This window comes from Bubalus kerabau, chromosome X, assembly GCF_029407905.1.
Source record: "Bubalus kerabau isolate K-KA32 ecotype Philippines breed swamp buffalo chromosome X, PCC_UOA_SB_1v2, whole genome shotgun sequence".
Lineage (NCBI taxonomy): Eukaryota > Metazoa > Chordata > Mammalia > Artiodactyla > Bovidae > Bubalus > Bubalus kerabau.
This window is the reverse complement of record NC_073647.1, coordinates 9,182,720-9,207,559: the sequence shown is the minus strand read 5'-3', so window position 1 is coordinate 9,207,559 and position 24,840 is coordinate 9,182,720. Positions and strand designations below refer to the sequence as shown.

Here is a 24,840-nt window from a genome sequence, read left to right as displayed (position 1 = left end):
ATTAAAGGAAAGGGAACCCTTGTACACTGTTGGTGGGACTGTAACTTGGAACAGGCACTATGTAAAATTGCATAAGGTTTCCTCCAAAATATTAAAAATAAAACTACCATAGGATCCAGAAATCCCACTTCTGGACATATAGCCAAAGAAAATTTAATAACTACCTGAAAGAAATATCTGCAGCCCCTTGTTCATTGCAACATTATTCACAATAGCCAAGACATGCAAACAATCAAAGTGCCTGTGCACGAATGGATAAACAAAACGTGGGTGTAAAGCTATATACATACATACATTTAGGAAACATTATTCGGTCATAAAAAAGAGGAAATCCTGAATGTCATGGCAACATGGATAAACCATGAAGGCATTATGCTAAGTGAAATAAGTCAGAGAAAGACAGATACTGTATGATCTCACTTATACGTGGGCTCTAAAACGAGACAAACTCACAGAAACAGAGAGTAGAATGGTGGTTGCCAGGGGCTGCAGGGACGGAAAACGAGGAGATGTTGTTCAAAGGATACAAACTTCCAACTATAAGATGCCAAGTTCAGTGGATCTAATATTCAGTATGGTGACTATAGTTAAGAATACTGTTTTATCCTTCAAAGTTGCTAAGAGAGCAGATCTTAAATATTCTCACAACCATCATCAACACAGAAAAGGTAACTGGATGCGTGTGTGCCCAGTCGTGTCCAACTCTTTCTGACCTCATGGACTGTAGCCCACCAGGCCCCTCCGTCCATGGGATTCTCCAGGCAAGAAGGCTGGAGTGGGTTGCCATTTTCACTTCCAGGGGATTTTCCCAACCCAGGAATTGAACCTGAATCTCCTACACAGCGCCCGCATCTCCTGCACTGCAGGCAGATTCTTTACCACTGAACCACCAGGGCAGTTTGAACATAGGTATGCAGTACATATTTCCTGGTTTCTCTGGGCTGGCTGAGGAAGGCTGGTCTCTACCTCTCAGAGACCCTAGGTCATGCTCATTTACTTTGTGGCCAGTTAGCTAACCTGCCCCTGTCAAATGTCCCTGGAGCTAGACAGACAAGCAGACCTATATATCTCAAACTCAGATTAGAGGTCACAGAGATCTGGACTTTCCTGGTGGCTCAGTGGTTAAGAATCCTCCTGCCAGTGCAGGGTCCACGGGTTCCATTCCCACTCCGAAAAGGTTCCACATGTCAAGGAGCAATGAAGCCCATGGGCAACAACTACTGAACCTGCACTCTAGAGCCCATGCTCTGCAACAAGAAGAGCCACTGCTCACCCCAACTAGAGAAAGCCCGAGCACAGCAATGAAGCCTCGGCACGGCCAAAAATAAACACACACACACACAAAAGAAGTCAGAGCTTCTCCATTCACTAACATGACCTTAGGAAAACCAGTTAGCTGCTCTGGGCCTCAACTTCCCCATCTGGAAAAAAGGGGCTTCAACAAAAATCTCACTCCCACCTATTCTACATTCTTAGAGTGCTAAGAATGCACAGCCAGACATCCAAAGAGAGGAAAGGGATTACTCAACAAATGATGCCCGAGTTTAGCCATTTACAAAGAAAGGAAACTCAACCAAGATCCAAACTTTATAACACATGTCAAAATAACTCCAGAGGGATGAGGGTATACAACATAAAAAATCACAAGGAAAATAAGAAAATATATCCTTGAATAGCCTTATGATCAGATGGTAAAGAATTTTTAAATTCAAAGGATATGAAGGAAACAGAAAGGGAAAACATTGGGAAACTTTCTACATCAGAAAAGAAAACCAATATTCTTAGCAATGTAAGCAAACAGAAGAGGCACCTGCAAAATGAGAAAACCACAGCAAAAAGAACAAAGCTTTATGTCCTACCCTCCACCTGAGAGCATCGTCATCTCTCGGTGCTCCACACAGGAAAGGCAGGACCTAAACCCGACCCAGGAACCAGAGGGAAGCTGTGGAAGCTCACGGACCTGAGAACCGCGTGACAGTGCCACACCAAACCAGAGGGCTGTTACTAAAAGCCTGAGTAACTGCCCAATAGCAGCCACCTGCAGACTGAACCCAGGGTAGGAATGACCGAGGCTCTTACCTAATTTTGTGGATGAGAAAACACAGGCTCAGAACAGCTAAATCAGATTGCAAAGTCAACACCTGGTAAGCGTTAATGCCAATTCTGGAACCCAGCTGGGGTTCTGTCTCAGCTGATCCATCTATGAAATGAAGACGTTGGAATGAAGTGCAGTGGCCAGACCAGCAGCGTGAACCTCACATGAGAAGTCCTTGGCAATGCAAACTCTCGGGTCTCCCCAGATCCAGAATCCTCACCACTGGGATGGGCCCAGCAATCTGTTGGTCCCACCAGCCCTCTAGGTGCTTCCTATGTGCACCGAAGTTTGGAAAACCGCTGGATTCCAGGATGTCTAAGGGCCCTTCTAGACATTTTCGGGAATGTCTGAGCATTGATCTCCAGGCCATTTGGCACAAAATCACACTACTCTTAACCTAGGACCAAAGAGTGGTATACAAAGGAAAAGTTTAATTGCAGTTTGTAACAGTGGGAATAAATGCCCCTCCCCCCTCCCCCTTGGTAATTTACACCTACTAAGTCACTTCAGTCGTGTCCAACTCTGTGCGACCCCATAGACGGCAGCCCACCAGGCTCCGCCCTCCCTGGGATTCTCCAGGCAAGAATAGTGGAGTGGGTTGCCATTTCCTTCTCCAATGCATGAAAGTGAAAAGTGAAAGTGAAGTCGCTCAGTCGTGTCCGACTCTTAGCGACCCCATGGACTGCAGCCTACCATGCTCCTCCATCCATGGGATTTTCCAGGCAAGAGTATAAGCTCCCTGTCTGAATTCACTTGCATATGGCATGCTGGTACTCCTAAACCAGTCGCTCTTCCTGGGGTCTGCTTAGAGTGAGGACCAATAAGCCCCTCTTCAAAACAAGCAAAGTGGACGGGGGGCAGGAAGAGGAACAAGGAAGAGATGGCCTGCCAATCACCTTTTTGCATCAAATTCTCTTAGGCTTAGAGGCCCCCAGGACCAAACGTGCTGGAGGGAACTGCAGGGGCCAACCTTCCCTGAGCCTGGCTGCACCCGGTTCAACGTGCCCTGGCCTTGGTCAGATTTCAATGCCAGCTCAAGGCCAGGTGACACGGAGGGAATCTCCTAGCCTGACAGTGAGGTCCTGGCCTGACAGTGAGGTCCTGCCCTGTGTTGAGGCCACCAGACTTTCCATCCCGGGAAGGGGCTCTGTTCCTCGGCCATCCTTGCCAAATCCTGGTCACCCAGCAGGGGCGGCTATCACCTAGGCCAAAGCCCAGCACCCTCTGTAGCAGGCCCCAGCCCCGCAGCCTCCTCACGCCAGCAGTCCCCTGGCCCCGCAGCCCCCTCACCCCAGCAGCCCCCTGGCCCCACACCCACCTGGCCCAGCAGCCCCCTGGCCCTGCAGCCCGCTCACCCCAGCAGCCCCCTGGCCCCACACCCAACCTAGCCCAGCAGCCCCCTCACCACAGCAGCACCACTGAGGCCACCTTCGCTGTTGGCTCTCACCTCTGCCCCTACTTCCCAGCCAGAGCTATTGAGCAGGTATTATGTTGGATGAAAGTGACATAAAACCAGCTCTACTGGCCCAACCAGAGCCTGTGCTGTGAAGGATGAAAGGGGAGGAGGGGAAGACGGCAGTCGTGTCCAAGGGAGGGTTGAAGACTTTTAACATTTACTTTAATTAGGGGGAGGCAGCTCTTGAAAGTCAGTGGAGGGATCCCACCTCAAGGGGCCAGAAAGACAGACTACGGTGCCTTGGGCTGCCCACCATCTTTCCCCACCCACACCCTCCTGCCTGTGTATCTTAATGAGATGATAGAGGACACTTGAGCCACTTGGCCCTGTCGTTCACCGGCGAAACATAAAGGCCCTGAGGTGGGAAAGCAAAAGACCCTTAAGCTGTGTGCAGGAGACTGTTTTCTGTCACAGAGTCGGTGGCATGGAGACTGCAATGTGCCACAATTGAGGGGCACCATGCTGTTGAGAACAGGAAAGAAGAAAAAACTGTTGAGGGGAGGCAAATTCCTCAGGCTTCCCAAGAAAGATGTGCTGCTTCACTTGTAGCATGTGTAAGCTGTTTTCAGGACTTGATTAATATCGTTAAGCAACTTAATGCCTAAAGAAAATTCCAGTTAGAACAGGCAAAAACAAAATCTAAACACCATAAAGTGATTCATGATACTGAGAGAAAGTATGCCTCTATCAACCTGTATGATAAGAGATACAAAATCATCTAATGAGCTTACAGATGACGAAAATAAATGGAAACCAGGTACTGCGGAGGCAGTTGTTGAGGAAATCAAAAAAGAAAACTTGAGGAAACGTCTGACGGTAAAAGCCACCCTGAAAGAATTCTTTATCTTGGCATGAAAGTTTTGAAGAATGCAGAATTGCTCAGAAATATGATTCAGAAAGCCCATGAGCCTATTTTAGAGCACCTGAAATACTTGTCCGCAACTTCTCAGATGCTGGAGAGCCTACGAATTTCACAGTTGAACTTCTCTGAATCCAGTGACTATTTCTCAAATGAGGTGTTGACTGAAACATATCTAATAAAGTCATACCTGGATGATTTTGATCCTTCTGTTCTCACGGACCACAAGTTATAGGCTGCATTGGGTGCTAAATACATTGGAAGAAGAATGTCACTCAGAATGCATTAAGGAACAGGATAGCAAAGGAAATGGAACTCCTGGAATAGGGTACAAAACAACTTTCAAGGACTCATACTTCAGCTACTTTTGTACTCTGGAAATTCCTAAATTTACAATATTAAGTGGGGTTTGTACAGGTAAAATTCCTGAAGATCAATTGCAGTTCTTCTTTCATGAGTGTACAAGATCAGTATTTTACTCAACAGGACAAGACACACAGAATGATGATGATGACACAGGCGAAGAATCAAGAGAGAAGGAGGAAAGCAAGAGGAAGAAAATGATTAACCAGAAGAGGAAGAAGAACCCTAAAATAAACACGACTTTGTTGAATGCAAGCTGCAGTGAGCCAAGGGCATTAAATATCATTAGAGAATAGCTTAAACATACGCTGCACTGCTTATACCTTCTTTTAAAAAAGTTTCTAGGTAGCTAATAAGCAGCTTTTAAAAGGTTTTAAAACCAGTGCTTTCTGCTTAGAATTTTAATGGTCTCCACTTTTCTGCCAGATACATAATTTACTGCATCCTTGAACATCCATAGTTTGGTTCTCGTGAAGTACTTTTGTCATAGGGATACACCTACAGCTGTAGAATATCAGAATCCTTACTGCAAACTAAGAGAGGTTTAGAAAGCCTTCCTGAGAAACCAATTGAAGAAGTTTTCAAGTTAGCTTACTTGACTTGTGCCTTCATCATTGTGCAGTAGAAATGAAGTCTCTTGTACTCACTAGTACACAATGCAGTTTTAACCGAACCATGTGCATGGTTAAGGGTTCCAGTAAAGCCACCTTCAATAACGGTCAGCTTATTTGAGGATCTTTGCACAGATGTTTAAATCAAAAGAAATTTAGAGACAAGTGATTCATCGCTGGGGTGTTAATCAAGACTTGTCTTCATTTTATACTTAGCAGAGCAGTTTTGTAGCACTCTACCTTCTAGGAATGCTACCTGTTCACCTTTTGGTAAACTTGTATCAGATTATTTCGTTGAAAGAAGGCTAAAATATCAAGGGGCAAAAGATGCTCTAGAGCTGTGGTCCCCCACGTTTTTGGCACCAGAGATAAGTTTCAAGGGAGACAATTTTTCCACGGACCAGGGAGGAGGGGGATGGTTTGGGGATGATTCAGGTGCATTACATTCATTGTGCACTTTATTTCTATTGTTATTACATCAGCTCCACCTCAGATCATGAGGCACTAGATCCCAGAGGTTGGGGATGCCTGCTCTAGAGTCAGTCAGTCAGTTCAGTCGCTCAGTCGGGTCTGACTCTTTGCAACGCCGTGAACTGCAGCACGCCAGGCCTCCTTGTCCATCACCAACTCCCAGAGCTTGCTCAAACTTATGTCCATCGAGTCAGTGATGCCACACAACCATCTCATTCTCTGTCTCCTGCTCTAGAGTAGTGGTTTTCAAAGTGGGGCTCCCAGGGTAATGGTCCAGGAGGTCACTAGTGCAAGTGAGCCCAGCCCTGCACTTTGGCTAAGACAACAGAGGAAGAGGCTCACCTCCATCTAAGACCAACCTGAAGTCACTGGCTCCCAAGTGTGGTGGGTAAAGGGACTAGGACACCAAGGGCTCCTCTGGAGAGGAGACTAGAACTCCTTGGAGCTTGAGTCACACACCCCTCTGAGGATAATGATTTCCTGGAGGTAGTAGAGAAAAGTGTAAGGCAAAACTAATGACAGAAGAACATAGATCCGGTGACGCCATTGATATAAAGTTTTAAAACATGCCAAAAATGCTATGTACTCTGGGATATAAGTTTATATTTAACAACCTCTTTCATTTCCCAACAATGTAGGCAAAGTACATGGGAATGAAACACCAAACTCATGACACCAGTTACCATTTGAGGAAAGGATGTGCAGACCTCCAACTCCGTTTCTACTGTTTTATTTCTTAAACTCAGAAGAGGTTACCTGGGACCCAAGGAAGTTTCTATTAGTGCTCATACCTATAGTCTTATGTGTGCCTTTAAATGTGCCTAATCTCTAGAATTGGGGTAAGAAAGTGGGTGAAAGGTAGTTCATCAGAGAAAGGGAGTTTGGTGGGAAGGCCTCGTTCTACAAATAGTTAAGGTCACTTAGACACCCATTCAGGATGGCATTAGCAGACTGCTTCTCCGGTGTGCTACAATAGCATACTTCACAAGCAGCCTCCCTACATCCCATCTCAAGACCCTCACTGTATGGAACCTCAAAGAATCTTCTTCACCTTTCTGTCCTAAAGTACCAAATACCTCCAGAGACAAGTTGACCTGAGGCAACGCTATGAAAGTGGAACAAGACTTGCATCCCTAGATCCTTTACCTCTTTTTTCAGCAACATCCTGTTAACTCTCAAGCAGTGGCCCCTGCTGTCCTCCTCAATTCCACCATCATCCCCCAGCACCTAGAATCAGGGTCACTGTCACTCCCCAGATAGGCCTCCTTTCCCTGGGAGCACCCCATGCCCCCAGATCTTTTCTTCGTTCCTCTACTCATCTGCTCTCAAGGTTCCTGTCCCAATTCCTCAAGACCCTGCCTAATGTAATACCTGGCTAATGATACAAAAATAATAGTATTTTCAGGAAGGATGTGATTCCAAGTTAACATACAATGTACTTGTCTCTGAAAGGGCCTATGAAATGATGCTAGGATAGGCAATTTCAGACCCTGTGGCAAAGTAGGGGAAGAAAATTTTAGAGGATTTTTAACTTACACTATGTAAAGACACAGCAATTTAATGTGTAAACTCTCTGACCTCCAAAAGTTGAAATTTAGAATGAGCTAACCACAAAGCAAACAAACATTAACACTGATGCAATTCTCTGCCATCTTATATATATTTTAATGACCAAATTGAAAGACTTTTTTTTTTCCTATGAACTTGTCCCCCTCAATCTAAAGATACTTATGTGTGTGTGTTAGTCACTCAGTCATGTCTGACTCTTTGCAACCTCATGGACTGTAGCCCACCAGGCTCCTCGGTCCATGACATTCTCCCAGCAAGAAGACTGGAGTGGGTTGCTATTTCCTCCTCCAGGGGATCTTCCCAAGCCAGCGATTGAACCTGGGTCTCCAGCATTGCAGGCAGATTTTTTACCATCCCTCCGGCAATATGAGATGTACTGGTATAGAGAGAAATTACCCAAACTTTACCAACATTCAAGGCTCAACTTTAATCTCACCCACTGGGGGCTCTCCAATTTCATAAATGTGATCCTACACATAGTAGCATTTGACTTTGTAACTTGTACAATTAACCAATATAGAGGAAGCAAGTTGTTTATAGTCATTTACCAAATGTTTAAGGGGCCTCCTGGGTGGCTCAGGGGTAAAGAATCCGCTAGCCAATGCAGGGGATGTGGGTTCAATTACTGGTCCAGGAAACCTGTGTTCTAGAGTCCGGGAGCCATTACTGAGCCCACATGCCTAGAGCCATGCTCCACAACAAGAGAAGCCTCCACAGTGAGAAGCCTGCACCCTGCAACTAGAGACTAGACCCTGCTTGCTGCAACTATAGAAAAACCTGTGCAGCAATGAAGACCCAGTGCAGGCATACATAAATAAATCTTTAAAGTAAATAAATAAATGTCTGAGTATTTACTCCGTTCCAGATATCATTCTAGGTGTTTGGGGGACATAGAGAAGAAAACAGACAATAAGCTCTGCTTTGCGGCACTTAACTCTTGGTGGTGCTCGGGGAGGCTGGGGAGTTAGGACAGGAGTAATAAAAACAAAGATAAAACGTATTAAATGGGAAAAGTTGAAAGCTCTGAAGGAAATAGAAACGGTGGTAATATAAGAGTGTTTGAGGGTGGCACTGGGTGACAAGTTGTAGTCAGCGATGATCCCCTGTGAGTGTTCTTTGACTGAATTCCACACCATGGTGGATTCATGTCAATGTATGGCAAAACCAATACAATATTGTAAAGTAATTAGCCTTCAAGTAAAATAAATCAATTTTAAAAAATTAAAAAAAAAAAACTAATCTGAATTCCAAGGAGGAAGCAGCCATAGGACCATTTGGGAGGAAGATTCCCATGAAAATTACTAAGAACATAAAAGGGGGGGGGCATTTCTTCTGTACAGAGGCAGGGAATTACTGATTGAGTGTGGACAAGAGGACCAAATTAAAATTCTGCTTCCTCTGAATAAAAAGGGCGTGCTTAGAAGTTGAAAAAACCCAGACAAACCTCACTAATAACCCTTAATTCTGATAATGCTCATTGTATGTTATCATGTTAAATATTCACAAAAACCCTGTGGGGTGGTAATTATTCTCTTTGTTAAGATGAAACTAAGGACCATGGGAAAGTTTACCCTAAGCCACACGGCTTTTAACAACAAAGGGACAGAAAACGTGACATGATCAAGAATATCTGTTTGCAATCAACAGCCAACTTCCTATTATTTAAGGGTTGGAGACTGGGATTCTCTAATCAAAGAGAAGAATTAACAATCAGAGTGTCTTCCCAACTCAGAAAAATGAAACTGAACTATTTGCTAAATAGCAGAGTGATCATTTCTAGATAGTGAGATTAAGGGCGATTTTTATCTTCTCAATCCAGGCTCTGTTCCTTACTGGCTGTGTATCCTTGAGAATGTTGCTAAACATCTCTGTGTTTTGGTTTCCTTATTTGCAAAAGATGGATAATAACAGTACTCACATCATAACGCTCTTGCAAGGAGTAAATAACATAATCTATGTGTTTAAAATAGTGTCCAACCTATAAGTACTTAATAAATGCTAATCATTATCATTACCTCAATATAATTTTAATTTGAATTGTTTGAGCATAATAAGTCCATATGTTTAAAAATCATTTGTATTTATCTATGATTTATCTACCCCTGTCTTTTGCTTATATTTCTATTATTATCTTCTTCATTTGTATGGGCAAGATATGTGTGAATTTTTGATTCCCTCTTTAGTCTTATATGGTTTATTAATCTGTTGTACAAAGAATATGTATTATTTTTATAAAGAAGAAAAGCGTGGGATCCTAAAACTTGCCAGAAAGACCTTGGAGGGCCTCAGCAGAACTTTGCTTGACTCAACTCATTCCTAAATGCACCAAAACTCTTCTGCTAGCTCTACCATCATCTCAATGGTGTTTTGCTTTGGAGGCCAACCTCCTTTTCAGGGCCAAGGGCAAAGTCTTTACTGGAGCCTTCACGGCCCTATCTACTTTAAAGGCCCAGCTGCCACTCTGCTCTACACTCCTGCCATTTTGCTCCCTGGCTAGCTGCACACCAACACATCTCTGCCACTCTCCATGCTGCTTCCTTTACCTACAGGAACCTCCTTGCCCCTGCCTTTTTACTGCCACTTGAACTCCTAGCTTCAGGACCCCCTGAAATGCCCCCTCTTGAGCACTTTCCCAGGCACCAGCCCACCCCCTCCATCTACTGGCCATAGCTAATCATCCACTCTCCCATGCTTCCTTAACACTTGTGCTCATCCTTGTCACAGCACTGGACAGAGTGAGTCGTCATTGCCCAAGTGTCTGTCTAGCCCTTTAGATCGTAAACCAGAACAAGCCATGGGTCTTAGATACCTGAGTCCCCAAGTCCGAACATAATTCCAGGTATATAGTAGGTGCTTACATGTGCTCAGTGAATGCTTAAATGACTAGGGGCTGGAGTGTTTGTCCTGTAGCTTCAAGTGGACAGACTAGTTGTTCCTGACCTGGAAAGACACTCGTATGATTTCTCTTGTTTTGTTTGCTTTGTTTGGTAACATGCTATGTCCTCTACAGTGAATAGTGATGGTCTTGTTAAAAGTTCTGAAGAAAAGAATGTACAGAGATAGGAGGAAACAAAGAAAGCATTAATACTCTGGTTTCATGGGTGGGGCAACTTCCCTGGTGGCTCAGATGGTAAAAATTAGGAGACCCGGATTCGATCCCTGGGTCGGGAAGATCCCCTGCAGAAAGGAAGGGTAACCCGCTCCAGTAGTCTCGCCTCGAAAATCCCATAGACAGAGGAGCCTGGTGGGCTACAGTCAATGGGGTCGCAACTTCTTATAGGGGAAAAAAACCACGTCTACCTGGGAGTATGGGCTTCTCTGCTAAAGAAGAATGGAGGCAGTCCTGTCACAGCATGGGTTAGGAAATGGGAGTGCCCTAATTAAGCACCTTCCTCACCCCAGGACCTCCATCACATCACCCAGGTCTGCCCTCTGGCCAGAAACAACATCTGGCTCCTCTTCCTACCCCTCAGTTCAGTTCAGTTTTTCACTTATATCCGATTTTTTGTGACCCCATGGACTGCAGCACACCAAGCTTCCCTGTCCATCACCAAATCCTGGAGTTTACTCAGACTCATGTCTATTGAGTCGGTGATGCCATCCAACCATCTCATCCTCTGTCATCCCCATCTTCTCCTGCCTTCAACCTTTCCCAGCATCTTCCCCAGTCTTTTCCAATGAGTCATTTCTTCACATCATGTGGCCAAAGTATTGGAGTTTCAGCTTCAACATCAGTCCTTCCAATGAATATTCAGGACTGATTTCCCTTAGGATTGACTGGTTTGATCTCCTTGCAGTCCAAGGGACTCTCAAGAGTCTTCTCCAATCCCAAGGTTCAAAAGCATCAATTCTTTGGTGCTCAGCTTTCCTTATGGTCCAACTCTCACATCTATATATGACTACTGGAAAAACCATAGCTTTGACTAGACGGACCTTCCTATTCCTGAAGTGAAAATGAAAGTGAAAGTGAAGTCATGTCTGACTCTTTGCAGCCCCATGGGCTGTAGCCTACTAGGCTCCTCTGTCCATGGGATTTTCTAGGCAAGAGTACTGGAGTGGGTTGCCATTCCTTTCTCCAGGGGATCTTCCCAACCCAGGGATCGAATCTGGGTCTCCCACACTGCAGACAGACACTTTACTGTCTGAGCCACAGGGAAGGCCGCAGGCTTTTTTACAGCCAGGGACCCGCTGGGGTTTACAAGCCCATTTTAACAAGGGCCACACAGAGCCAACATCCTGTCTTCATTGTCCTTAGTTCGGGCCTGTTGCCCATCTTTTGGGTCCAACACCTCCCTCCTCTGAGAAGCCTTTTCTGAGAAAAATCTTTCAATGCCTTTTGACTCACTTGTGTGAGTTCATGCATTACAGTGTAAAGATGGAAATGTTTTACACCGTCAGTGTCCTCCAGCCAAAGATCACAGAAACATGCCTGTAGTTGAGTGAGTTCAGTTCACTATTCATTGCAGTAAGGGAGAACACACATCATGGGGGAACCATGTGATGCCTTCCAAAGTAGCAGAAAGAACCTGTTACAGAGGCTGGGGTTTGGATGAGTTCTTTGCGGAAGTTTTTCCTTCAAGGAAACAGGGGTTTGCTCTAGATTAGATGTCTTTACATAGCTGAGGCAATTCTCTGATTGGTATTTGAGTAAATCTTCCCTTTAGGGAGAGGAGACTAGACCCAGAATAAAGATGTAATTGGTCAAGAAGTTGTAGACATTCATTTTAGCCAAGAGAGGGGGATGTTTAGTCATGTATGACCTTCTTTTTGGTCCTGTCTTGTCTCCCTTCAATATGATCTAAGAGTTACCATGTCTGATGTTCATGTTCTAGCACACTGTTCTAAGACAAGTCCAATAGGAAAGAAGATGGCCAAAGCTGATGTGTGAAGTATGTTTCAATTCCAGATTAAAAATCAGGAGATTGGTCCTAGTCGTGGCTCTTCTACTAACTGGCATGACTTTGGGGATGCCAGTTAGCAGCTCTAAACCTTCGTTTCCCAATATTATTTTTTTTATTTTTAAAATTTTTTTTGTTTGTGTGTAGATTTTATTAAATTTATTTATTTTAATTGGAGGTTAATTACTTTAAAAAGAATGGTCTTAGATTCCATATCTAAAGGCCTTTCCAGCCCTGAAACGCTAAGAGAATGTGTGTTTCTCTTGCATCTCTTCTGTCTTTATAGAAAATGCTAAAGGGGACTTGGCCACACATCCTTATGTGTGTGCATGCTAAGTTGCTTCAGTTGTGTCTGACTCTGTGTGACCCTATGGACTTTAGCCCCCCAGGTTCCTCTGTGCTTAGAATTCTCCAGGCAAGACTACTGGAAGGGAGTGCCATGCCCTCCTCCACGGAATCTTCCCAACCCAGGGATCAAATCCGGGTCTCTTACATCTCCTGCATTGGCAGGCAGGTTCTTTACCACTAGCGCCACCCCGGAAGCCCACACATCCTTACAGAGGGGAATTCATGCATGACAAATGGTATTATAGGTGAGCTGTTTAAAAATCAACTGAGATTTTAATCTTAACACTGTGAGCCATTATTGATTCCAAATTAAGGAGTGAAATGTAAACATTCTGAAGATCTCCAAAAAGTATAAAATTCATTTCTGGATGAGAAAAGATGTACACATTTATGATGTTAAAACCAAGAAAAAAGAAAATATTATTAGATTTTACGACATAAAAAAGAAAAACTGCATACTTAGAAGGCAAAATCAAACTAAAAACACAGTTTCAACAAAAGCTGAGTATCCTAAATATAATTCCATCTTCTTCCATCTACCTCACACATATTTTCATTGAACACCACCTATACAGATGATAAAACTGAGGCCTAGAAATGATAAGTAACTGTTTCAGGATCACTTAGGGCGGCAAATGTTAAACCAACTCAGACCTCAGATTGGGATTCTGCCTCTTTTTTGCTGTCTTTATAATGAGAATTTTGGATTAGAGATTACTGACATTGCCTTCCGAATTTAAACCAATGGTTTACAGCAACACCATGCTCCATTCCCGAGGTGAGACAGAGGAAAAATAAAAACACTGACATTCGGTTGGTACTGAACTGAATGAAAGGGAAAAAAAAATCCCCTCTTTACAATTATGAGACTTATTAGTATTTTTCCTAAATGTAACATCCAGATGTAATTGGCTATGTCTTTTTCAAAAAACATTTGTAGTACTACAAAACTTTTTTTACAGAATGACTGTAAAAGCAGTTAATTTCTGTATAATTTTCAAAATTACACTTGGGGTCTGGACTAAGTGGATCTTGAGATCAATAAAAAGTCCGGGACTGTTGCCTCTGAAACATCCTAGGAAGGTGGCCCTTTTAACGTCTGTCATGCTTAGCACTTAGGAGATGACCTGATCCTTTAAAGAAACCTCTCTTTTTTTATTCAGTCTTCAAAGCGTTAAGTGAATTTGTCTGGGTTCATTATACACCTTCTAGCTCCTAACTTCTCCAACACTTCTCAACCTTCAGTTCTGACTGCATTCATTTCAATTTGTCTACTCTTTTCCAACTATTTTTAACTAAGGTAAATTGTCCAAATTCTCTTTCTCTTCTGCGGAGGTTTTTAGTACTGCTAACATCTGAGATATACAACATTTTTATGACCCTGTCTCTATTCACATGAGCCATTACCAGGTGGAAATTCCCAGGTGGGAAATTTCTCTCAGTTCACATGGCCCAGGATGCCTTCATAAATACTTTCCTGCACAATTACATAAAGGACACGAGCCTAGAAGACCTCCACACATTTCAGAACCCTAGCGCGTCAAAGAACAAGTAGGCAATTGTGAGCAATTTGACAACCAAGGGCCTTGGCCGTTCATTGGACACAGAGCACGTCAATCCTTGTTTGTCAGCAAATGAGCCCAAAGCTCGTGACGAGGGGTCACAGGCCACCGTCAACGGTTCCGGCCCCGCCCCTCGACTGTGGCCTGGCTCCACTGCCTGAGGCCCGACTTCCGTCGGACGCTTCCGCCATTGGCCGCCTACCCTCCCGGTCGTGGGGCCTCCTCTGCGGTCCCTTCCGTGACTGCCTCGGTCCATCTCACTTCCCTCAGCCTCCTCTCAGGGCAGCCACCTCCGGTGCCACCACCTGTGCCATTGCCATCGTCCCCCGCCCGGCTGAGGTAACTGGCGGCTGCCATGTCTACCACGGGGGATGGAGATCTGGCCCCTGGCGGGCAGGAAGGCCCTGCAGGTGCGGCGGGGGCCCAGGCCGGAGCCCGCGACAGTGTGGACCACAACTCCGAGCCTCGCAGGGGTGACTCCATGCCTGAGGCTGAGGCGGGTGGAGTCGTGGGGGCCTCAGGAGGCCCGAGGGAGGCGGCCCTGGAGGGTGGGAACTCTGAGGAAGACTCGGACATCGAGACGGCCGAGGAGGGGGAGGAAGAGGTGCAGGCGCAGGGCGTGAACCTCATGGTGGACTCGCGACACTTCTCCATGACCCGCTACCGCTTAACGGTCCTGAGTCAGAGGTACCCGATTCTGAACCGTATGTACAAAAACCACATCCTAGTCCCGCCAGAGGACGACCACGGGTCGGTCCGGCACCAGACCCGGCCGCGCTTGTCCAACCTCGGCTCAGCCACTGTGGCTCGGTTCTCTGAGGTCCAGGTGCACTCAGATGGACCGGGGGAGGGGCCAGTGGGGGGACCGGCGCAGGAAGCCCTGGCTCAGGAGGCGGAACAGGCAGAGGAAGCCCAGGAGGCGGCGGAGGAGGCCGAGGAGGCCTCTTTATGGGAGACGGCCACCAAGGAGTCTGAGGAGCACAGCTTGTCGGAGATGCCACAGGAGCCGGCCACCCCTGAGAGTGAGCATTCGAGGGGTGGGGGGGAGTTGGGAGGGACAGAAACACTGGCAGCTGCAGGCCGGGTCTGGGGACCAGGGATCCCGAGGAGGGGGCAGGCTCAGACGGCGGGGAGGGCTGGGTACCTCAGAAGGGGAGGCCGGGAGTCAGGGCCTCCTTGAATCAAAGGCCAGAGGGGCCCAGTAGAAGCCCAACTCCATAACAATTTCTTTGGTTTGGGGGGAAAATAAGCTGCCCTCTACCAACCCCGGTAAGAGGTCTGAGATGATCAGTGCCAGTTATGAGCCCACACGTGAAGGTCAGTGGAAGCAGGTGTTCGAGAGGGAGCTTGAGAGGACATGGAAGAGAACAAGCAAATGGCAGACCTCATATTTGGTTCATAGCTTTTAAGAATGTCAAGATTCTTGGAGAGTTTATCCCAAAACATTATGAACTCATACAGGAGCACTTGGTCAAAATGAAGTATTCAGGGGATTGAGGAACTCAGGAGCTTCCGCATAGAATTTGTTATTGAGGTGAAGCATATTTTGGCGAGAAAGTTCTGGCCAAAACTTCCAGAATGCATCAGACCCAGAGGACTCTGATCCTGGACCACAAGTCATCAGTAGCACAGGGTGACAGATTTACTAGAAAAGAAGAAATAATGTCATTGTGAAAATGATCAAGCAGCAGCAAAGTGAGGGCCATGGAAGTGTTGCATCTGCCAGAAGGAAGGCCCCCAGTTACTCTTTTCTTAGTTGCTTCTGTCCTCCTGCTTCTCCTAAGGGTAGAGTACTGGACATCCTGCCATTCCTTATCAGTTGGGATTTGTTTTTTCTGTGAATGTCTGGTCCCAAAGTCTATTATTCCTCTCTAAAGAAACAGGTGAATGCCAGGATGAGAACTCCAAAGAAGAGGCGCAGGGCAGCAAAAGTGAGGGGAAAGAAAAGAAGTATAAGAGGAAACAAGAAGAACCAGAAAAGGATCTGGACCCAGCAAAGGACTGGCCCAGAAAGCCCAGGTATCTGTGTATAGCTTTGAAAATAACCCAGCTATTCCCAGGCATTTACCAATTTTGTTTTTGCTTTTTAATTCTTGGAGTAAATTAAGAAAATGTTTGTTTGAAATTAGTTCAACAACTCAAATTTACCTAATGTTTATAGAACAGTTCTGCACCCAGTAATATAAAGAGCATGAAGTGAAATACACTTCATGGCTTCTCATTTGTTCTTATGAGGTCTTTGGTCCTCTATCTCTAAGACTACCAACAAGTTGTAAATGTGTCAGTACGTAAGACCAGTATTTCTTGAGAAAACAGTGACGAAAAGCAGCAGCAACTGGGCTGTGCACTAGTTTGGCCTTCATGTCTTGACCACAGAAGTGCAGTCTCCTGCACTAAGAGAAGACACCTTTTAGAACGTAACTACTTACGAATAGCAAAAAGCTCAGAATTTCAAGAAGGACCACATTTAGTGATTAATACTTAAATATTTGCTCGGTTATAGATTTCTGTATTTTATGTGACAGTCAAAAGGAACAGTCATAGGATGACTGTTGTTTATCACTGAGTTGGTAGTGAAGGTATATGTACTGTCTTTTAATGATTAACATTTTCTCCCTCGTTTGCATAGTGATGTGTTTCATAATAACAGCCTCTTTCTCATACGGTAGATATGGAAACCGAGGGTCTGGGAGGGTAAGGGAGTATCATCTGTGGAGTGAGCACAGGCTTTTAAGGTAGAAAGAGTGATTTTAGTCCCAGACTAGCCTCTCAAAGGAAGGGGGGAAAAAAAGCATTTATGGTTGTGGGCAAGAGAGAGACAAGGTTGGTAGGATCACATGATTGAAGCCATCGGGTTGTACATGCACCCAGTGTCCAGGGTGAATTTTACAAGAGGAAAATGTGTTTTTCTTCTCTCCTTGTTGAGATACAACCCTCAGATGCAGCAGATATACATGAGGCTGACTGTTGTCTTAGATTTAGAAAGTTTCTGGTGCTGACTGATGCTGTATAATCGTTCCTTTTCTCTCATTTCTTCCTGCAGTTTGGAAGACTAGAAAGAAGACAGAGAAAGAAGAAAGGATCCATTGTTTGTTATTTTTCGATTTTTCAGAAGCCCATGGGATTATTAACGTTGATTTCCTTCCCAAATCCATCCCCCAAAAAGCAACTGTCTAATAATAATATCTATAAAAATTCCAATATCTAATTGGGTTTTATCTTTTCCAGATATATTTGACAGCATTTGTTCTAGTTAAAACTAAGTTTTAAAGTAGTAAACTGAAATGTAGATAGATTTATGTATATAAATAATCCTGATTTAAATCTCTTTAAAAATGAGAAGCCGTTTTACATCATTGGAAGGCATCATCACATTCCACCATTTGATAAGCCTGTTTTAAGTTCTTTTATTGCAGCCCAAAATAAAATTTGTATGTAAAAGAGTTTTGTAAAGACAGAAATAGGGGTCAAGGCTTTAGATCTGATCTTGTTTACTGTACTAGTCACTAGCCATGTGTGGCTACTGAGCATTGAAAATGTGGCTACTCTGAGTTGAAATGTGCTAGAAATGTAAAAAGTGGTGTAAAGTCTCTTTAATAACTAATTACACATTGAAAAGATAATCTAGTATTAAATATAACATTAAAATTATTTTCTCCAGTTTCTTTTTCCTTTTTTAAAAATTTATTTATTGCTACACGTGAGCTTTCTCTAATTACGGAGCACAGGTTCTCACTGAGGTGGCTTCTCTTGTGGAGCATGAGCTCTAGGGCAGACGGGCTTCAGAGTTGCGGCACATGGGCTTACTTGCCCCTCAGCATGTGGGATCTTCCTGTACCAGGGATTGAACCTGTGTCCCCTGCACTGCAAGGTGGATTCTTAACCACTAGACCACCAGGGATGCCCTCTTTTTACTTTTTAGATGTGGCTACTAGAACATTTAAAACTGCACAGGACTTGTGTTATATGTGTATTTCATAGTCCTGCTGGGTGCTTTTGAAGGAAACCTGAGGGATGGCCCAGCTTGCCTGGAGGCCAGATGGTGCTGCTGAGCCTGAGCCCAGACGCTGATTTGGAGCACTGGTTCTCAAAGTTTGGTCCTTAAAATAGCATTATTAGCATCACCCACGAATTCTTAGGCCCCACTCAAGACCTGTGAATCAGAAACTGGGAGTGGGGCCCAGTAGTGTGTGTTTTAACAAGCCCTCCAGGGGATTCTGCTGCAGCCAAGGTTTGAGAAGCGCTGGTTGACAGCCACAGGGGGAGAAGTTGAGACCCACCTCTGGTGACCAGCCTTCGTTCACTGCCTTGGGGCTGCTGGAGGTAAATTGAACAGGACGGTCGGGGCTGGACTGGCGAGGAAACTAGGATTCACAGGGGCTGAGACAGAGAGAGGCTGTGGATAGGGGATGGCACCAGAAAAATATCCAGGAACAGAGCTGGTTCCAGAAAGTCACAGACATGATACCGGGTATACGAAGTCTAAGAGAACCTTCATTCAGCAGGAGTGGATAGTAGATACATACAGAGTTGCCTGTGAGGATGTATGCGTATGCAAGCATACAGAAAGGCATGCAATGGAAAGATAAACCACATTTAGGATGGTGGTTACCTATGGGGAAAGACAAGGACAGTGATCCTATTGGGGAGGGATACGTAGTGGGCTTCAGCTGTGTCTGTAATTTACATTTCTTAAACTGAGTGGTGGTAAATAGTGTTTATAGTAGTCTTTATAATTTTGTGCAGATGGGAAGTATGTCATAAAATGACATAAAATGAAAAGGGAGAAAATGGACTTAATCTTTGAACTCTGTTTAAGGTAATAAAAAGATAAAGTTGTAGATGACCAGAGTGGAGGATCAGAGAAGGGGAAGGGCCTGGGGGTTTGAGACTAGACGGGCTCATTTCTGCATTTACTTCAGGCTTCCTAGGTATCTGAAACATGGTCTAGCTGGAGCATACTTTGTTCCTACGGGCTCGGCTCCTGACCTTCTTGTAGGTAACTGATAACATACTGTCATGTTCTGTGGTGGCATGTCTTCTATTCTAACTGTGTGCACATGCAAATACACACACTACATCCACCTATTCCATCAAAACCAACCCCTGCACTCAACCTTTAAATGGCTGGGACCTTAAGGGTTTTATTTATCTTTCTTTCCCAAAGCCCTAGGCAATGGATTTTCCTCTTCGTAGGTATTTAATGTCAATTAAAGTGAAGCAAACTTAAGATCCCAACAACTTTTTTTTTTTCTGGTCACCAGTGTTGACATTTTAAAATGTGTTATATTATTCCTTATGGCTAGAACCACATGGTGAGACAGAAGGCAAAGCATTCCCCGTCACCATGATTTCAACTGAAAGGGCAGGTCAACTAGGACAATTTGCGGCCCTTCAACCTGGTTCTGATTTGTTAGTATAATCTGCTGTGCTGGTTGTTAAAACAGTATTGCTTCCTGGCCCAGGCAGAGATATCTCTTTCTTGAGCTCTATGCTCTAGAGGGCCACTTTGGTCCTCTTCTAGCCACACCCCTCCCGCCAGGGCCAGGAGTCCAGCCCATGGGAACAAGGGGTGTGTCCCTGCTAGCCCATGCTCCAGGTACCTGGCAGCCCTGAACAGTCCCTAGCCTGCTTCCAGGGCCCGTGTGCTCCTCTTAGACCTGTCCTGGGGAGGGCTGACTGCACTCACTGCTGGGGTGGATGCTCCCAGGCCCAAGGAGGGGTTGTAGGCCCAGAAGGGGATGCGGCCTGGCCTAGGAGCCTGGGCATGGGCGGGGGAAGGGAAGGAGGACAGCTCTTCCCACGCCATCAGGGCTGAACTTAGAGGAGTCTGAGAAGACTAAATCCCAACCTGGCCTTTCAGCTCATTAGGAAGGTACATTTGTCGTGGAAGGAGATACAACTTATTTAATGGTTTATCATTTGATTTGAACATTTCAAATATTTTTAGACATGTGGATCCCCAACTGAACTCTTTTTTTGAACCTTGCAAATAGGACTAATGTTTCACACAGGCCAGATTAAATATCTGCTCTATCACCCCTTTCCCTTTTCACTCCATGTCACACCTATTCCTGAGCATACTGGGCGTCATGCTTCTGAAAATGGTTTTTTTAGTTTATTTATTTTTTTAATTGAAGTATAAATGCTTTACAGAATGCTGTTGTTTTCTGTCAGACATCAAGATAAACCAGCCATAGGTATAATTTTGTCCCCTCCCTCTTGAAACTCCCTCCCATCTTACTCCCCATCCCACCCCTTTAGGTTGATACAGAGCCCCTGTTTGAGTTCCCCAAGTTATACAGCAAATTGCCAGTGGCTATCTATTTTACTTATGGTAATTAAGTTTCCATATTACTCTCTCCATACATCTTACTCTCTCCTCCCACCCTCCCATGTCCATGAGTCTGTTCTCTATGTCTGTCTCTCCACTGCTGCCCTGCAAATAAATTCATTGGTACCATCTTTCTAGTTTCCGTATATATGTGTTAGTATACAATATTTATCTGTCTCCTTCTGACATACTACACTGTGTATAATAGGCTCTAGGTCCATCTGCCTCTTTAGAACTGACTTAAATGCATTCCTTTTATGGCTTAGTAATATTCCATTGTATATATGTACCATGTCTCCTTTATTTCTTCATCTGTCGATGGACACATCTAGGTTGCTTCCATGTTCTAGCTATTGTAAAGTGTACTACAATGAACATTGGGGTACCTGTGTCTTTTTCAATTTTTATTTCCTCAGGGTATATGCCTAGGAGTGGGATTGCTGGGTCATATGGTGGTTTTATTGCTAGGTTTTTTAAGGAATCTCTATACCGTCTTCCATAGTGGCTGTATCAATTTACATTCCCACCAACAGTGCAAGAGGGTTCCCTTTTCTCCACACCCTCTCCAGCATTAATTGTTTGTAGACTTTTTAATCATGGGCATTCTGACTGGTGTGAGGCAAGATCTCATTATAGTTTTGATTTTCATTTCTCTAATAAAGAGCCTCTTGATGAAAATGAAACAGGAGCCTAAAAAAGCTGGCCTAAAACTCAACATTGAAAAAACTAAGATCGTGGCATCAAGTCCCATCACTTCACGGTAAATAGATAGGGAAAGAATGGCAACAGTGAGAAACTTTATTTTGGGGGGGCTCCAAAATCACTGCAGATGATGACTGCAGCCATGATATTAAAAGACGCTTGCTCCTTGGAAGAAAAGCTATGACAAACCTAGACAGCATATTAAAAAGCAGAGACATTACTTTGCCGACAAAGGTCCCTATAGTCCAAGCCATGGTTCTTCCAATAGTCATGTATGGATGTGAGAGTTGGCCCATAAAGAAACTGAGCACTGGGGCGGGGAGGAGCTAAGATGGCGGAGGAGTAGGACGAGGAGAACACTTTCTCCCCCACAAATTCATCAAAAGAACATTTAAACGCCATGTAAATTCCACAAAACAACTTCTGAATGCCGGCAGAGGACATCAGGCACCCAGAAAAGCAACCCATGTCTTCGAAAAGAGGTAGGAAAAAATATATAAAACAAAAAAAGAGACAAAAGAGGGAGGGACAGAGCTCCGTCCCGGGAAGGGAGTCTTAAAAAGAGAGAAGTTTCCAAACACCAGGAAACCTTCTCACTACCGAATCTGTGTCGAGCCTTGGAAGCACAGAGGGCAACATAACAGGGAGGAAAAATAAACAAACAATTAAAACCCACAGATTACGAGCCCTACCGTAACTCCCTCAGTGGAGAAGCAGTGCAGACGCCTGCATCTGCCATTAGCAAGCCGGGGCTGGGCAGGGAGGCGTGGCGCGGGCTGCATCACTTAGAATAAGGATCTGGCCTGAATACCCCGAGTGCTATCTGAGCAAAATAATTTGGTCTAGCAAACCAGACTGTGGGATATCTACCACGCGAAAAGCCAGCCCTAACCTAAGACATCACCAGGCCCGCGCACGGAACAAAGGACTGTACAGAGATAGCCAGCTGCAGACCGTCCCCCTCTGGTGACAGGCAGCCAGGGCCGGAAGGGGGCAATCGCAGCCCCAGAGAGACATTATCTACAAAACTGTAAGCAGGCTTTTTTGCTAACTAAAACTTCTTGGGAGTCTGGACGGTCAACATCCGCCTGAGAAGGTGCGCCGGTTGTACACCTAGATAACCCAGCGGCGGGGAGGTGAGAAGTCGCAGCAATCGCGCTCGCCAAACACCTCATCACCTGAGCTGCTCGGACCTGGGAAGGGCACAAAACGCTGGCCCAACTGAGTCTGCGCCTCTGAGGACTACCCGAGTGCCTGAACCTGAGCGGCTTAGACCTGGGAGGTTTAAGCAGCCCAGGGCCGGCCACGGATGGTTCCTGGCGGAGCAACCTAGAGCCTGAGCAGTGTGGTCAGGGAGGCTACACGTGCCGAGAGTGGAGGCAGGCCCAGTGTGGCTGAGGCACTGCGAGCACACGCCGGTGTTATTTGTTTGCAGCGTCCCTCCCTCCCCCAGCGCGACTGAACAAGTGAGCCTAAAAAAAAAAAAAAAAAAAAGTGTCCACCACCGTCCCCTTTGTGTCAGGGCGGAAACCAGACACTGAAGAGACCAGCAAACAGAAGAAGCTATAACAGAGGGAACCGCCTTGGAAGCTACAGGCAATAGATTAAAACCCTGTGGTTAGAACTGAATACATAGGAAGGGGCCTATAGATCTTGAGAAATATAAGTCGACCAAGGAACTAGCCGAAAATGAACTGACCCTACAATACCCAAAACAAAACCAGAGAAAGTACTAGATATATTTTTACTATTTTTACAATTGTTCTTTCTTTTTTAATTTTTAAAAAGAATTTTAAGTCCTCTATTATTACTTTAATTTTCACTTTTATAACCTACTATTACTTTGCAAAAAAAAAAAAAAAGACCCTATTTTTTTTTAAAAAGCAAACTTCATATATATGTTTTTTATAATTTTTGTGACCTTGTTTTTTTTTTTTTCTTCTTTTAACATTGTATTTTTGAAATTCCAAACTCTACTCTAGATTTTTAATTTTAGCTTTTTGGTATTTGTTATCAATTTTATACCTATATACATATATTTTTTAAATAATTTTTGTGACTTTTTTTTCTCTCTCTCTCTTCTTCTTTTATATAACATTGTATATCTGAAATTCCAAACTCCACTCTAGATTTTTAATTTATGCTTTTTGGTATTTGTTATCAATTTTGTACCTATATTTTCTTTATAATTTTTGTGACTTTGTTTTTTTTCCACTCTCTTTATTTTCCTTCTTTTTTTTAACATTGTATTTTTGAAATTCCAAACTCTACTCTAGAATTTTAATTTTTGCTTTTATGTATTTGTTACCAATTTTGTACCTTTAAGAACCCAATCTTCAGGACCCATTTTTCACTAGGGAGCGAAATTACTGGCTTGACTGCTCTCTCCCTCTTTGGACTCTCCTTTTTCTCCACCAGGTCACCTGTGTCTCCTCCCTAACCCCTCTCTACTCTATGCAACTCTGTGAATTTCTGTGTGTTCCAGACGGTGGAGAACACTTAGGGAACTGATTACTGGCTGGATCTGTCTCCCTCCTTTTCATTCCCGCTTTTATCCTCCTGGCCAACTCTGTCTCCTTCCTCCTTCTTCTCCGTATAATTCCGTGAACATTCTGAGCGGTCCAGTTGTGGAGTGCACATAAGGAAGTGATTACTGGCTAGCCTGCTCTCTCCTCTATTGATTCCACCTCATCTCATTCGGGTCAGCTCTAACTCCCTCCTCCCTCTTCTCTTCTCCATGTAGCGCTGTGAACCTCTCTGGGTGGCCTTCACGGTGGAGACACTTTTCATCTTTAACGTAGATGTTTTATCAATGGGGCTGTATAGAAGGAGAAGTTTTGAAACTACTGTAAAAATAAGACCGATAACTGGAAGCAGGAGGCTTAAGTCCAACCCCTAACTCCAGGGAACTCCTGACTCCAGGGAACATTAATAGACAGAAGCTCATCAAACACCTCCATACCTACTCTGAAACCAAGCACCACACAAGGGCCAACAAGTTCCAGGGCAAGACATACCAAGCAAATTCTCCAGCAACACAGGAACACAGCCCTGAGCTCCAAGATACAGGCTGCCCAAAGTAAACCCGAAACCATAGACAACTCATACCTCATTACTGGACACTTCATTGCACTCCAGAGAGAAGAAATACAGCTCCACCCACCAGAACACCGACACAAGCTTCCCTAACCAAGAAACCTTGACAAGCCACCTGTACAAACCCACACACGGCGAGGAAATGCCACAATAAAGAGAACTCCACAAACTGCCAGAATACAGAAAGGACACCCCAAACTCAGCAATATAAACAAGATGAAGAGACAGAGGAATACCCAGCAGGTAAAGGAACAGGATAAATGCCCACCAAACCAAACCAAAGAGGAAGAGATAGGGAATCTACCTGATAAAGAATTCCGAATAATGATAGTGAAATTGATCCAAAATCTTGAAATCAAAATGGAATCACAGATAAATAGCCTGGAGACAAGGATTGAGAAGATGCAAGAAAGGTTTAACAAGTACCTAGAAGAAATAAAAAAGAGTCAATATATAATGAATAATGCAATAAATGA

The 24,840-nt window shown here is 44.4% G+C and overlaps 1 protein-coding gene and 1 long non-coding RNA gene across 3 annotated transcripts in view; one reads left to right on the top strand and one right to left on the bottom strand.

Annotated features, from left to right (window-relative positions):
* The window catches only part of LOC129639765 (uncharacterized), a 315,100-nt gene that overhangs the window by 245,508 nt on the left and 44,752 nt on the right, over positions 1 to 24,840 (bottom strand). The gene's annotated exons all lie outside the window — the stretch shown is intronic.
* Positions 13,622 to 17,673, top strand: LOC129639762 (cancer/testis antigen 47A-like). The gene is made up of 3 exons (XM_055564998.1): positions 13,622 to 15,254; positions 16,110 to 16,251; positions 17,276 to 17,673. Exons 1-3 carry the CDS (start codon positions 14,588 to 14,590, stop codon positions 17,286 to 17,288), a joined length of 822 nt encoding a protein of 273 aa, XP_055420973.1. The 5' UTR covers positions 13,622 to 14,587; the 3' UTR covers positions 17,289 to 17,673.

Excerpts from the sequence above, each read along its gene's own strand:
- LOC129639762 (XM_055564998.1), top strand. The coding sequence starts at position 14,588 with ATGTCTACCACGGGGGATGGAGATCTGGCCCCTGGCGGGCAGGAAGGC. Across the intron at positions 15,255-16,109 it reads GGAGCCGGCCACCCCTGAGA|AAACAGGTGAATGCCAGGAT; the intron begins GTGAGCATTCGA and ends TCCTCTCTAAAG.